Raw genomic sequence first — 16,210 nt, forward strand, 5'->3', positions numbered from 1 at the left:
TATGTAGACACCTGCTGGTCCACTAGACTGGGGCCTCACTACATGTTCATAAGTATGTGGACACCTGCTGGTCCACTAAACTGGAGCCTCACTACGTGTTCATAAGTATGTGGACACCCGCTATGTGGACACAGTATGTACCTGAAGGCAGGGTAAAGTGACCTTTACTAAAGAACGTTTTGGCTTGGTTTCCCCAGCAACACCTTTACTAAAGAACGTTTTGGCTCGGTTTCCCCAGCAACACCTTTTATAAACAACGTTTTGGCTCGGTTTCCCCAGCAACACCTTTTATCAATAATGCCTTTATATGAAAATACTTAACAACTAATATGAAAACAGAGTTCAGTTGGATTTGATTTGATTTGTGCGAATAAACAACAAAAGAAAACAAACAAAAAGACACCGTTCAAAAAATACAGGTGTTGAACCTTAATTTGACCAGTATTGTTACAGCCAAATAATCCTGCAACAACAGGATTTGAACATTCAGTCCATAATATTGCTTGATCAGTGGTTAGGCTATTAGCTGTCCCAATGTATCCCAGCTAGCTCATAATGTTCTGAGAACCATATGTTTCTTATCGAGCTTGGTGAGAGTGTGGTTGTTCTCTGGTTATTTTGAATACAAACCTTCCCACAACGTTCTGGGAACGGTGCAGGATAGCTGCTTTTGGAACATTCACACCACATTTCAAGAACTTTACCCTAAAAAAAAAACGTTATTTTCTTGTTATTTCATTACTTTAAACAGACAGAAGCTGCGTGACGAGCAGTTTATTTTGAGCCAATCAAAACGCAATATTCTCGAGCAGTTTATTTTGAGCCAATCAAAACTCAATATTCTCGAGCAGTTTATTTTGAGCCAATCAAAACTCAATATTCTCTAGCAGTTTATTTTGAGCCAATCAAAACTCAATATTCTCGAGCAGTTTATTTTGAGCCAATCAAAACTCAATATTCTCGAGCAGTTTATTTTGAGCCAATCAAAACTCAGCAGTTTATTTTCTCAAAACTCAATATTCTCGAGCAGTTTATTTTGAGCCAATCAAAACTCAATATTCTCGAGCAGTTTATTTTGAGCCAATCAAAACTCAATATTCTCGAGCAGTTTATTTTGAGCCAATCAAAACTCAATATTCTCGAGCAGTTTATTTTGAGCCAATCAAAACTCAATATTCTCGAGCAGTTTATTTTGAGCCAATCAAAACTCAATATTCTCGAGCAGTTTATTTTGAGCCAATCAAAACTCAATATTCTCGAGCAGTTTATTTTGAGCCAATCAAAACTCAATATTCTCGAGCAGTTTATTTTGAGCCAATCAAAACTCAATATTCTCTTAGTCCCTCTCCTCACCTCACGTTATTCACCAGTTGGTGCCAACATGCAACCAAAAAAAGAATAAGAAAGAACTAGAGAGCTACCGCAATTCCAAGGAAGAAAAACTATGTTTCAAATCGTTGAGAAGTTGTTCAAAAAACTGAACTAAAAAAAGAGAGAGAACTGGATATTAACATTCATCTATACAAACGTGCGGTGAAGGGATTGAAGGGAAAGATGGACGCCAGGATTTGGCCCAGGTTTTTTTTTTCAGAGTACGGATTCAGTTTCCACCAAGGATGGCGAGCCGCCCGAACCCAGGACATCAATAAGAAGATTTGCATGCAAATATTTATTTTTCCCTCACCCCTCACCTCTCATCCCAATTTCATGTACCACCCCCACCTCTCCTCCTCTCATCCCAATTTCATGTACCACCCCCACCTCTCCTCCTCTCATCCCTTATTCATGTACCCCCTCTCTCCCTCATCCCCTCTCCCCCTCTCTCCTCATCCCCTTCTCTCTCCTTCATCCCCTCTCCCTCATCCCCCCCCTCCCTCATCCCCCTCCTACTCTCCTCCCTCATCCCCCTCTCCCCCCCTTTCTCCCTCATCCCCTCCCCTCATCCCCTCTCTCCCTCTCCCCCTCCCCCCCTCTCCCTCATCTCATCCCCCCCTCTCTCCCTCATCCCCCCTCTCCCTCATCCCCCTCTCTCCCTCATCCCAGTTTCTCTGAGCCTCATCCCCCTCTCTCCCTCATCCCCCTCTCTCCCTCATCCCCCTCTCTCCCTCATCCCCCTCTCTCTCTCCCTCATCCCCCTCTCTCCCTCATCCCCCTCTCTCCCTCATCCCCCTCTCTCCCTCCCCCCTCTCTCCCTCATCCCCTCTCTCTCCTCATCCCTTCTCTCTCCCTCATCCCCCCTCTCCCTCATCCCCCTCTCTCCCTCATCCCCTCTCTCCCTCATCCCCTCTCTCCCTCGCCCCGCTCTCTCCCTCATCCCCCTCCCTCTCCCTCATCCCCCTCTCTCCCTCATCCCCTCTCTCTCCCCCTCCTCATCATCCCCCTCTCTCCCTCATCCCTCTCTCTCCCTCATCCCCCTCTCTCCCTCATCCCCCTCTCTCCCTCATCCCCTTCCCTCACGCCCACGCTCTCTCCCTCATCCCCCTCTCTCCCTCATCCCCCCTCTCCCTCATCCCCCCTCTCTCCCTCATCCCCCCTCTCTCTCCCTCATCCCCCTCTCTCCCTCATCCCCCCCTCTCTCCCTCATCCCCCCTCTCTCCCTCATCCCCTCTCTCTCCCCCCCACGCTCTCTCCCTCATCCCCCTCTCTCCCTCATCCCCCATCTCTCCCTCATCCCCCTCTCTCTCCCTCATCTCCCCCCTCTCTCCCTCATCCCCCTCTCTCCCTCATCCCCCCTCCCTCATCCCCCTCTCTCCCTCATCCCCCCTCTCTCCCTCATCCCCCTCTCTCCCCCCTTCTCCCTCATCCCCCTCTCTCCCTCATCCCCCTCTCTCCCTCATCCCCCTCTCTCCCTCATCCCCCTCTCTCCCTCATCCCCCCTCTCCCTCATCCCCCCTCTCTCCCTCATCCCCCTCTCTCCCTCATCCCCCTCCTCCCTCATTTCCCTCATCCCACCCTCTCCCTCATCCCCCATCCCCCTCTCTCCCTCACCCCCCTCTCTCCCTCATCCCCCTCTCTCCCTCATCCCCTTCTCTCCCTCATCCCCCTCTCTCCCTCATCCCCCCCTCTCTCCCTCATCCCCTTCTCTCTCACGCCCACGCTGTCTCTAGTTGAGACTGTTGGCCCCACCTACTCAGGAAGCGATGACGTCACCAATGGAATGGGTGTGGCCATCAATGATGTCGGAGGTGGGAGAGGCCATCCCAACCAAGTGCCCTCTGACCCCGTGGTGAACCCTGACCTCTTGGCTCCTTCCTACGGCTGGATCAGCAGCGGCCACACAGCCTGCAGCGCCTCCTGTGGTGGGGGTGAGTTAGATTAACACCTGAGATCAGACCAGGTAGAGACAACTACACTGTAGTTAGATTAACACCTGAGATCAGACCAGGTAGAGACAACTACACTGTAGTTAGATTAACACCTGAGATCAGACCAGGTAGAGACAACTATGCTGTAGTTAGATTAACACCTGAGATCAGACCAGGTAGAGACAACTATACTGTAGTTAGATTAACACCTGAGATCAGACCAGGTAGAGACAACTATACTGTAGTTAGATTAACACCTGACCTGAGATCAGACGAGGTAGAGACAACTTTACTGTAGTTAGATTAACACCTGAGATCAGACCAGGTAGAGACAACTACACTGTAGTTAGATTAACACCTGAGATCAGACCAGGTAGAGACAACTATACTGTAGTTAGATTAACACCTGAGATCAGACCAGGTAGAGACAACTATACTGTAGTTAGATTAACACCTGAGATCAGACCAGGTAGAGACAACTATACTGTAGTTAGATTAACACCTGAGATCAGACCAGGTAGAGACAACTATACTGTAGTTAGATTAACACCTGAGATCAGACCAGGTAGAGACAACTATACTGTAGTTAGATTAACACCTGAGATCAGACCAGGTAGAGACAACAACTATACTGTAGAGACAACTTAGATTAACACCTGAGATCAGACCAGGTAGAGACAACTATACTGTAGTTAGATTAACACCTGAGATCAGACCAGGTAGAGACAACTACACTGTAGTTAGATTAACACCTGAGATCAGACCAGGTAGAGACAACTATACTGTAGTTAGATTAACACCTGAGATCAGACCAGGTAGAGACAACTATACTGTAGTTAGATTAACACCTGAGATCAGACCAGGTAGAGACAACTATACTGTAGTTAGATTAACACCTGAGATCAGACCAGGTAGAGACAACTATACTGTAGTTAGATTAACACCTGAGATCAGACCAGGTAGAGACAACTATACTGTAGTTAGATTAACACCTGAGATCAGACCAGGTAGAGACAACTATACTGTAGTTAGATTAACACCTGAGATCAGACCAGGTAGAGACAACTACACTGTAGTTAGATTAACACCTGAGATCAGACCAGGTAGAGACAACTATACTGTAGTTAGATTAACACCTGAGATCAGACCAGGTAGAGACAACTATACTGTAGTTAGATTAACACCTGAGATCAGACCAGGTAGAGACAACTACACTGTAGTTAGATTAACACCTGAGATCAGACCTGAGATCAGACCAGGTAGATTAACAACTGACCTGAGATCAGACTGTAGTAGTTAGATTAACACCTGAGATCAGACCAGGTAGAGACAACTATACAGGTAGAGACAACTACACTGTAGTTAGATTAACACCTGAGATCAGACCAGGTAGAGACAACTATACTGTAGTTAGATTAACACCTGAGATCAGACCAGGTAGAGACAACTATACTGTAGTTAGATTAACACCTGAGATCAGACCCTGAGTTTAACACCTGAGATCAGACCAGGTAGAGACAACTACACTGTAGTTAGATTAACACCTGAGATCAGACCAGGTAGAGACAACTATACTGTAGTTAGATTAACACCTGAGATCAGACCAGGTAGAGACAACTATACTGTAGTTAGATTAACACCTGAGATCAGACCAGGTAGAGACAACTATACTGTAGTTAGATTAACACCTGAGATCAGACCAGGTAGAGACAACTACACTGTAGTTAGATTAACACCTGAGATCAGACCAGGTAGAGACAACTATACTGTAGTTAGATTAACACCTGACCTGAGATCAGACCAGGTAGAGACAACTATACTGTAGTTAGATTAACACCTGAGATCAGACCAGGTAGAGACAACTATACTGTAGTTAGATTAACACCTGAGATCAGACCAGGTAGAGACAACTATACTGTAGTTAGATTAACACCTGAGATCAGACCAGGTAGAGACAACTACACTGTAGTTAGATTAACACCTGAGATCAGACCAGGTAGAGACAACTTTACTGTAGTTAGATTAACACCTGACCTGAGATCAGACCAGGTAGAGACAACTTTACTGTAGTTAGATTAACACCTGAGATCAGACCAGGTAGAGACAACTATACTGTAGTTAGATTAACACCTGAGATCAGACCAGGTAGAGACAACTATACTGTAGTTAGATTAACACCTGAGATCAGACCAGGTAGAGACAACTATACTGTAGTTAGATTAACACCTGAGATCAGACCAGGTAGAGACAACTACACTGTAGTTAGATTAACACCTGAGATCAGACCAGGTAGAGACAACTATACTGTAGTTAGATTAACACCTGAGATCAGACCAGGTAGAGACAACTATACTGTAGTTAGATTAACACCTGAGATCAGACCAGGTAGAGACAACTATACTGTAGTTAGATTAACACCTGAGATCAGACCAGGTAGAGACAACTATACTGTAGTTAGATTAACACCTGAGATCAGACCAGGTAGAGACAACTATACTGTAGTTAGATTAACACCTGAGATCAGACCAGGTAGAGACAACTATACTGTAGTTAGATTAACACCTGACCTGAGATCAGACCAGGTAGAGACAACTATACTGTAGTTAGATTAACACCTGAGATCAGACCAGGTAGAGACAACTATACTGTAGTTAGATTAACACCTGAGATCAGACCAGGTAGAGACAACTATACTGTAGTTAGATTAACACCTGAGATCAGACCAGGTAGAGACAACTATACTGTAGTTAGATTAACACCTGACCTGAGATCAGACCAGGACCAGGTAGACAACTTTACTGTAGTTAGATTAACACCTGACCTGAGATCAGACCAGGTAGAGACAACTACACTGTAGTTAGATTAACACCTGAGATCAGACCAGGTAGAGACAACTACACTGTAGTTAGATTAACACCTGAGATCAGACCAGGTAGAGACAACTATACTGTAGTTAGATTAACACCTGAGATCAGACCAGGTAGAGACAACTATACTGTAGTTAGATTAACACCTGACCTGAGATCAGACCAGGTAGAGACAACTACACTGTAGTTAGATTAACACCTGACCTGAGATCAGACCAGGTAGAGACAACTTTACTGTAGTTAGATTAACACCTGAGATCAGACCAGGTAGAGACAACTATACTGTAGTTAGATTAACACCTGAGATCAGACCAGGTAGAGACAACTATACTGTAGTTAGATTAACACCTGAGATCAGACCAGGTAGAGACAACTACACTGTAGTTAGATTAACACCTGAGATCAGACCAGGTAGAGACAACTTTACTGTAGTTAGATTAACACCTGAGATCAGACCAGGTAGAGACAACTATACTGTCGGTAGTTAGATTAACACCTGACCTGAGATCAGACCAGGTAGGTACTGTAGTTAGATTAACACCTGAGATCAGACCAGGTAGAGACAACTATACTGTAGTTAGATTAGACCACCTGAGATCAGACCAGGTAGAGACAACTATACTAGTTAGATTTGAGATTAGAGACAACACACTGTGTTAGATTAACAGACCAGGTAGAGACAACTTTACTGTAGTTAGATTAACACCTGAGATCAGACCAGGTAGAGACAACTACACTGTAGTTAGATTAACACCTGAGATCAGACCAGGTAGAGACAACTTTACTGTAGTTAGATTAACACCTGAGATCAGACCAGGTAGAGACAACTATACTGTAGTTAGATTAACACCTGAGATCAGACCAGGTAGAGACAACTTTACTGTAGTTAGATTAACACCTGAGATCAGACCAGGTAGAGACAACAACTGTAGTTATTAACACCCAGTAGTTAGCCTTAGAACACCTGATCAGACCAGGTAGAGACAACTATACTGTAGTTAGATTAACACCTGAGATCAGACCAGGTAGAGACAACTATACTGTAGTTAGATTAACAGGTGGATTGAGGTATGTGATTGCTCTTTTTCTCTCTTTTCTCATGTGTGTGTGTCTCAGGTAGACGCCTGCAGTCAGACCCAAGAGCAGAACTCTCGGTGGATGCTGCAGTGTACCCCAAGACCAGGGTGGATGCTGCAGTGTACCCAAGAGCCTCACACTGGTGGATGCTAAAACCTTGCTTTAACAGTGTACCATTTTCAAGAAAACATCTTCTCGGTGGATGCTGCAGTGTACCCAAGAGCCTCTCGGTGGATGCCTCTCGGTGGATGCTACAGTGGTGGATGCTGCAGTGTACCCAAGAGCCTCTCGGTGGATGCTGCAGTCTACCCAAGAGCCTCTCGTGGATGCTGCAGTCTACCCAAGAGCCTGCGGTGGATGCTACCCAAGAGCCTCTCGGTGGATGCTGCAGTCTACCCAAGAGCCTCCCGGTGGATGCTGCAGTCTACCCAAGAGCCTCCCGGTGGATGCTGCAGTCTACCCAAGAGCCTCCCGGTGGATGCTGCAGTCTACCCAAGAGCCTCCCAGTGGATGCTGTGGTGTACCCAAGTGGCATCGGGAGCAACTGCTGGCACGCGCGTTACCACTCCACTAGGTCTCCCTGTCATGGCTTTTGCTCCATCAGTACAGATACCAACACATCTTGACCACCAAAGTCCATCTGATGTCACAAAGCTGTCCAGTACTTTACAAACATCCTCTCCTGTTGTCCTGGTTTCCAGTGGTTTGCAGAAGAGGATGTCTTCCTTAATTTACCCCCCCATAAATGTAACAGACATATACCAGGAGCTGTGCCAGGCCTGTTGACTCATCCAGCTGTACCACAGACATATACCAGGTCTCCCTGCCAGGCCTTTTGACTCATCCAGCTGTAACAGACATATACCATCTTGACCACCAAAGTCCATCTGATGTCATCCAGCTGTACCAGACATATACCAAGCATCCTGCCAGGCCTGTTGTCCTCATCCAGCTGTACCAGACATAACCAGGAGCTGTGCCAGGCCTGTTGACCCATCATGTCCAGCTGTAACAGACATATACCAGGAGCTGTGCCAGGCCTGTTGACTCATCCAGCTGTAACAGACATATACCAGGAGCTGTTCCAGGCCTGTTGACTCATCCAGCTGTACCAGACATATACCAGGAGCTGTGCCAGGCCTGTTGACTCATCCAGCTGTACCAGACATATACCAGGAGCTGTGCCAGGCCTGTTGACTCATCCAGCTGTACCAGACATATACCAGGAGCTGTGCCAGGCCTGTTGACTCATCCAGCTGTACCAGACATATACCAGGAGCTGTGCCAGGCCTGTTGACTCATCCAGCTGTAACACATAGAATTCACTGGCTGTTGTGTGAAGCAGTAATTGTTTCAAAACATCTCCTGCCACATCACTGATGCGTCGTGACAGTGTTGTTTGATGAAGCCATTGTCTGTATAGTTTTTTGGGGTCTTTTCCCCCAGCATTGTCTCAGCCATCTCCACGGCAACAGGAAGAATGAAGTCCTCCAAAATAGTATGGGGCATTTCTGTCCCAGCCAGTCCTCCACAATAGTATGGGTCTTGCCTGTCCTAGCCAGTCCTCCACAATAGTATGGGCCTTGCCTGTCCTAGCCAGTCCTATACAATAGTATGGGTCTTGTCTGTCCTAGCCAGTCCTCCACAATAGTATGGGGCTTGTCTGTCCCAGCCAGTCCTCCACAGCCAGTCCTATACAGTATGGGTCTTGCCTGTCCTAGCCAGTCCTCCACAATAGTATGGGTCTTGCCTGTCCCAGCCAGTCCTCCACAATAGTATGGGGCTTGCCTGTCCTAGCCAGTCCTCCACAATAGTATGGGGCTTGCCTGTCCCAGCCAGTCCTCCACAATAGTATGGGGCTTGCCTGTCCCAGCCAGTCCTCCACAATAGTATGGGTCTTGCCTGTCCCAGCCAGTCCTCCACAATAGTATGGGTCTTGCCTGTCCTAGCCAGTCCTCCACAATAGTATGGGTCTTGCCTGTCCCAGCCAGTCCTCCACAATAGTATGGGTCTTGCCTGTCCCAGCCAGTCCTCCACAATAGTATGGGTCTTGCCTGTCCTAGCCAGTCCTATACAATAGTATGGGTGTATGGGGCTTGCCTTGCCTTGTCCCAGCCAGTCCTCCACAGCCATCCTCCACAATGGGGCTTGCCTGTCCTAGCCAGTCCTCCACAATAGTATGGGTCTTGCCTGTCCCAGCCAGTCCTCCACAATAGTATGGGCTTGCCTGTCCTAGCCAGTCCTCCACAATAGTATGGGTCTTGCCTGTCCTAGCCAGTCCTCCACAATAGTATGGGTCTTGCCTGTCCCTAGCCAGTCCTCCACAATAGTATGGGGCTTGTCTGTCCCAGCCAGTCCTCCACAATAGTATGGGGCTTGCCTGTCCCAGCCAGTCCTCCACAATAGTATGGGGCTTGCCTGTCCCAGCCAGTCCTCCACAATAGTATGGGTCTTGCCTGTCCCAGCCAGTCCTCCACAATAGTATGGGTCTTGCCTGTCCTAGCCAGTCCTCCACAATAGTATGGGTCTTGTTTGTCCCAGCCAGTCCTCCACAATAGTATGGGGCTTGCCTGTCCTAGCCACTCCTCCACAATAGTATGGGTCTTGCCTGTCCTAGCCAGTCCTATACAATAGTATGGGTCTTGCCTGTCCCAGCCAGTCCTCCACAATAGTATGGGGCTTGCCTGTCCTAGCCAGTCCTATGCAATAATATGGGTCTTGTTTGTCCTAGCCACTCCTCCACAATAGTATGGAGCTTGCCTGTCCCAGCCAGTCCTCCACAATAGTGCCTGGGTCCTTGCCTGTCCAGCCAGTCCTCCACAATAGTATGGGGCTTGCCTGTCCCAGCCAGTCCTCCACAATAGTATGGGGCTTGTCTGTCCCAGCCGGTCCTCCACAATAGTATGGGGCTTGTCTGTCCCAGCCGGTCCTCCACAATAGTATGGGGCTTGTCTGTCCTAGCCAGTCCTATACAATAGTATGGGGCTTGTCTGTCCCAGCCAGTCCTCCACAATAGTATGGGTCTTGCCTGTCCCAGCCAGTCCTCCACAATAGTATGGGTCTTGCCTGTCCTAGCCAGTCCTCCACAATAGTATGGGTCTTGCCTGTCCCAGCCAGTCCTCCACAATAGTATGGGTCTTGCCTGTCCCAGCCAGTCCTCCACAATAGTATGGGGCTTGCCTGTCCTAGCCAGTCCTATACAATAGTATGGGTCTTGTTTGTCCTAGCCACTCCTCCACAATAGTATGGGGCTTGCCTGTCCCAGCCAGTCCTCCACAATAGTATGGGGCTTGTTTGTCCCAGCGAGTCCTATACAATAGTATGGAGCTTGTTTGTCCCAGCCAGTCCTATACAATAGTATGGGGCTTGTCTGTCCCAGCCAGTCCTCCACAATAGTATGGGGCTTGCCTGTCCCAGCCAGTCCTCCACAATAGTATGGGTCTTGCCTGTCCCAGCCAGTCCTATACAATAGTATGGGTCTTGCCTGTCCTAGCCAGTCCTATACAATAGTATGGGTCTTGTCTGTCCCAGCCAGTCCTCCACAATAGTATGGGTCTTGCCTGTCCTAGCCAGTCCTCACTATACAATAGTATGGGTCTTGTTTGTCCTAGCCACTCCTCCACATAATAGTATGGGCTTGCCTGTCCCAGCCAGTCCTCCCAGCCACACAATAGTATGGGTCTTGCCTGTCCCAGCCAGTCCTCCACAATAGTATGGGGTCTTGCCTGTCCTAGCCAGTCCTATACAATAGTATGGGTCTTGCCTGTCCTAGCCAGTCCTCCACAATAGTATGGAGCTTGCCTGTCCCAGCCAGTCCTCCACAATAGTATGGGTCTTGCCTGTCCCAGCCAGTCCTCCACAATAGTATGGGGCTTGCCTGTCCTAGCCAGTCCTCCACAATAGTATGGGTCTTGCCTGTCCTAGCCAGTCCTCCACAATAGTATGGGTCTTGCCTGTCCTAGCCAGTCCTATACAATAGTATGGGTCTTGCCTGTCCAGCCAGTCCTCCACAATAGTATGGGGCTTGCCTGTCCTAGCCAGTCCTATACAATAATATGGGTCTTGTTTGTCCTAGCCACTCCTCCACAATAGTATGGAGCTTGCCTGTCCCAGCCAGTCCTCCACAATAGTATGGGCCTTGCCTGTCCTAGCCAGTCCTATACAATAGTATGGGTCTTGCCTGTCCTAGCCAGTCCTCCACAATAGTATGGGGCTTGTCTGTCCCAGCCGGTCCTCCACAATAGTATGGGGCTTGTCTGTCCCAGTCCTCCACAATAGTATGGGGCTTGGGGCTTGGCTTGTCTGTCCCAGCCAGTCCTCCACAATAGTATGGGGCTTGTCTGTCCCAGCCAGTCCTCCACAATAGTATGGGGCTTGTCTGTCCCAGCCAGTCCTCCACAATAGTATGGGTCTTGCCTGTCCCAGCCAGTCCTCCACAATAGTATGGGTCTTGCCTGTCCCAGCCAGTCCTCCACAATAGTATGGGTCTTGCCTGTCCCAGCCAGTCCTCCACAATAGTATGGGTCTTGCCTGTCCCAGCCAGTCCTCCACAATAGTATGGGGCTTGCCTGTCCCAGCCAGTCCTCCACAATAGTATGGGGCTTGTTTGTCCCTGCCAGTCCTATACAATAGTATGGGTCTTGTTTGTCCTAGCCACTCCTCCATAATAGTATGGAGCTTGCCTGTCCCAGCCAGTCCTCCACAATAGTATGGGTCTTGCCTGTCCCAGCCAGTCCTCCACAATAGTATGGGTCTTGCCTGTCCTAGCCAGTCCTATACAATAGTATGGGTCTTGCCTGTCCTAGCCAGTCCTCCACAATAGTATGGGGCTTGCCTGTCCTAGCCAGTCCTATACAATAGTATGGGTCTTGCCTGTCCTAGCCAGTCCTCCACAATAGTATGGGTCTTGTTTGTCCCAGCCAGTCCTCCACAATAGTATGGGGCTTGCCTGTCCTAGCCACTCCTCCACAATAGTATGGGTCTTGCCTGTCCCAGCCAGTCCTCCACAATAGTATGGGTCTTGCCTGTCCCAGCCAGTCCTCCACAATAGTATGGGTCTTGCCTGTCCCAGCCAGTCCTCCACAATAGTATGGGGCTTGTCTGTCCCAGCCAGTCCTCCACAGTATGGGGCTTGCCTGTCCCAGCCAGTCCTCCACAATAGTATGGGGCTTGTCTGTCATAGCCAGTCCTATACAATAGTATGGGGCTTGTTTGTCCCAGCCAGTCCTATACAATAGTATGGGGCTTGTCTGTCCCAGCCAGTCCTCCACAATAGTATGGGGCTTGCCTGTCCTAGCCAGTCCTATACAATAGTATGGGTCTTGTTTGTCCTAGCCACTCCTCCACAATAGTATGGGGCTTGCCTGTCCCAGCCAGTCCTCCACAATAGTATGGGCCTTGCCTGTCCAAGCCAGTCCTATACAATAGTATGGGTCTTGCCTGTCCTAGCCAGTCCTCCACAATAGTATGGGGCTTGTCTGTCCCAGCCGGTCCTCCACAATAGTATGGGGCTTGTCTGTCCCAGCCGGTCCTCCACAATAGTATGGGGCTTGTCTGTCCCAGCCGGTCCTCCACAATAGTATGGGGCTTGTCCCAGCTGTCCAATAGTATGGGGCTTGTCTGTCCCAGTCCCACAATAGTATGGGTCTTGTTTGTCCTAGCCAGTCCTCCACAATAGTATGGGTCTTGCCTGTCCCAGCCAGTCCTCCACAATAGTATGGGTCTTGCCTGTCCCTAGCCAGTCCTCCACAATAGTATGGGTCTTGCCTGTCCTAGCCAGTCCTCCACAATAGTATGGGGCTTGCCTGTCCTAGCCAGTCCTATACAATAGTATGGGTCTTGCCTGTCCTAGCCAGTCCTCCACAATAGTATGGGTCTTGTTTGTCCCAGCCAGTCCTCCACAATAGTATGGGTCTTGCCTGTCCTAGCCACTCCTCTACAATAGTATGGGTCTTGCCTGTCCTAGCCAGTCCTCCACAATAGTATGGGTCTTGCCTGTCCCAGCCAGTCCTATACAATAGTATGGGTCTTGCCTGTCCCAGCCAGTCCTATACAATAGTATGGGTCTTGTTTGTCCCGGCCAGTCCTCTACAATAGTATGGGTCTTGCCTGTCCTAGCCACTCCTCTACAATAGTATGGGTCTTGCCTGTCCTAGCCAGTCCTCCACAATAGTATGGGTCTTGCCTGTCCTAGCCACTCCTCTACAATAGTATGGGTCTTGCGTGTCCTAGCCACTGCTCTACAATAGTATGGGTCTTGCCTGTCCCAGCCAGTCCTCTACAATAGTATGGGTCTTGCTTGTCCTAGCCAGTCCTCCACAATAGTATGGGCTTGCCTGTCCTAGCCAGTCCTCTACAATAGTATGGGTCTTGCCTGTCCCAGCCAGTCCTCCACAATAGTATGGGTCTTGCCTGTCCCAGCCAGTCCTCCACAATAGTATGGGTAGCTTGTCCTCCACAATAGTATGGGTCTTGCCCAGCCAGTCCTCCACAATAGTATGGGTCTTGCCTGTCCTAGCCAGTCCTCCACAATAGTATGGGTCTTGCCTGTCCCAGCCAGTCCTCCACAATAGTATGGGGCTTGCCTGTCCTAGCCAGTCCTATACAATAGTATGGGTCTTGCCTGTCCTAGCCAGTCCTCCACAATAGTATGGGTCTTGTTTGTCCCAGCCAGTCCTCCACATAGTATGGGGCTTGCCTGTCCTAGCCAGCCAGTCCTCTACAATAGTAGTGTCCCAGGTCCTCCACAATAGTATGGGTCTGTCCTAGCCAGTCCCCACAATAGTATGGGTCTTGCCTGTCCTAGCCAGTCCTCCACAATAGTATGGGTCTTGCCTGTCCCAGCCAGTCCTCCACAATAGTATGGGTCTTGCCAGTCCCAGCCAGTCCTATACAATAGTATGGGTCTTGTTTGTCCCGGCCAGTCCTCTACAATAGTATGGGTCTTGCCTGTCCTAGCCACTCCTCTACAATAGTATGGGTCTTGCGTGTCCCAGCCAGTCCTCCACAATAGTATGGGTCTTGCCTGTCCCAGCCAGTCCTCCACAATAGTATGGGTCTTGCCTGTCCCAGCCAGTCCTCCACAATAGTATGGGTCTTGCCTGTCCCAGCCAGTCCTCCACAATAGTATGGGTCTTGCCTGTCCCAGCCAGTCCTCCACAATAGTATGGGGCTTGCCTGTCCTAGCCAGTCCTATACAATAGTATGGGTCTTGTTTGTCCTAGCCACTCCTCCACAATAGTATGGGGCTTGCCTGTCCCAGCCAGTCCTCCACAATAGTATGGGGCTTGTTTGTCCCAGCCAGTCCTATACAATAGTATGGGGCTTGCCTGTCCCAGCCAGTCCTCCACAATAGTATGGGTCTTGCCTGTCCTAGCCAGTCCTATACAATAGTATGGGTCTTGCCTGTCCCAGCCAGTCCTCCACAATAGTATGGGGCTTGCCTGTCCTAGCCAGTCCTATACAATAGTATGGGTCTTGTTTGTCCTAGCCACTCCTCCATAACAGTATGGAGCTTGCCTGTCCCAGCCAGTCCTACACAATAGTATGGGTCTTGCCTGTCCCAGCCAGTCCTCCACAATAGTATGGGCCTTGCCTGTCCTAGCCAGTCCTATACAATAGTATGGGTCTTGCCTGTCCTAGCCAGTCCTCCACAATAGTATGGGGCTTGCCTGTCCTAGCCAGTCCTATACAATAGCATGGGTCTTGCCTGTCCTAGCCAGTCCTCCACAATAGTATGGGTCTTGTTTGTCCCAGCCAGTCCTCCACAATAGTATGGGGCTTGCCTGTCCTAGCCACTCCTCAACAATAGTATGGGTCTTGCCTGTCCTAGCCAGTCCTCCACAATAGTATGGGTCTTGCCTGTCCTAGCCAGTCCTATACAATAGTATGGGTCTTGCCTGTCTCAGCCAGTCCTCCACAATAGTATGGGGCTTGCCTGTCCTAGCCAGTCCTATGCAATAATATGGGTCTTGTTTGTCCTAGCCACTCCTCCACAATAGTATGGGTCTTGCCTGTCCCAGCCAGTCCTCCACAATAGTATGGGTCTTGCCTGTCCTAGCCAGTCCTCCACAATAGTATGGGTCTTGCCTGTCCCAGCCAGTCCTCCACAATAGTATGGGTCTTGCCTGTCCCAGCCAGTCCTCCACAATAGTATGGGGCTTGCCTGTCCTAGCCAGTCCTATACAATAGTATGGGTCTTGTTTGTCCTAGCCACTCCTCCACAATAGTATGGGGCTTGCCTGTCCCAGCCAGTCCTCCACAATAGTATGGGGCTTGTTTGTCCCAGCCAGTCCTATACAATAGTATGGAGCTTGTTTGTCCCAGCCAGTCCTATACAATAGTATGGGGCTTGCCTGTCCCAGCCAGTCCTCCACAATAGTATGGGTCTTGCCTGTCCTAGCCAGTCCTATACAATAGTATGGGTCTTGCCTGTCCCAGCCAGTCCTCCACAATAGTATGGGTCTTGCCTGTCCTAGCCAGTCCTATACAATAGTATGGGTCTTGCCTGTCCCAGCCAGTCCTCCACAATAGTATGGGGCTTGCCTGTCCTAGCCAGTCCTATACAATAGTATGGGTCTTGTTTGTCCTAGCCACTCCTCCATAATAGTATGGAGCTTGCCTGTCCCAGCCAGTCCTCCACAATAGTATGGGTCTTGCCTGTCCCAGCCAGTCCTCCACAATAGTATGGGCCTTGCCTGTCCTAGCCAGTCCTATACAATAGTATGGGTCTTGCCTCTCCTAGCCAGTCCTCCACAATAGTATGGGGCTTGCCTGTCCTAGCCAGTCCTATACAATAGTATGGGTGCCTGCCTAGTATGGGTCTTGCCCTAGCCAGTCCTCCACAATAGTATGGGTCTTGCCTGTCCCAGCCAGTCCTCCACAATAGTATGGGGCTTGCCTGTCCCTAGCCAGTCCTCTACAATAGTATGGGGCTTGTCTGTCCCAGCCAGTCCTCCACAA

At 49.2% G+C, this 16,210-nt stretch overlaps 1 protein-coding gene across 1 annotated transcript in view; it reads left to right on the top strand.

Moving 5' to 3' along the window:
* The window catches only part of adamtsl7 (ADAMTS-like 7), a 33,952-nt gene that overhangs the window by 8,238 nt on the left and 9,504 nt on the right, over positions 1-16,210 (top strand). The window contains exons 5-6 of the mRNA XM_042316135.1: positions 3,108-3,305; positions 7,289-7,370. Coding sequence (XP_042172069.1) covers positions 3,108-3,305; positions 7,289-7,370 — 280 coding nt within the window. The remainder of the gene's footprint in view (positions 1-3,107; positions 3,306-7,288; positions 7,371-16,210) is intronic.

This window comes from Oncorhynchus tshawytscha, unplaced genomic scaffold (assembly GCF_018296145.1).
Source record: "Oncorhynchus tshawytscha isolate Ot180627B unplaced genomic scaffold, Otsh_v2.0 Un_contig_1515_pilon_pilon, whole genome shotgun sequence".
Classification (NCBI taxonomy): domain Eukaryota; kingdom Metazoa; phylum Chordata; class Actinopteri; order Salmoniformes; family Salmonidae; genus Oncorhynchus; species Oncorhynchus tshawytscha.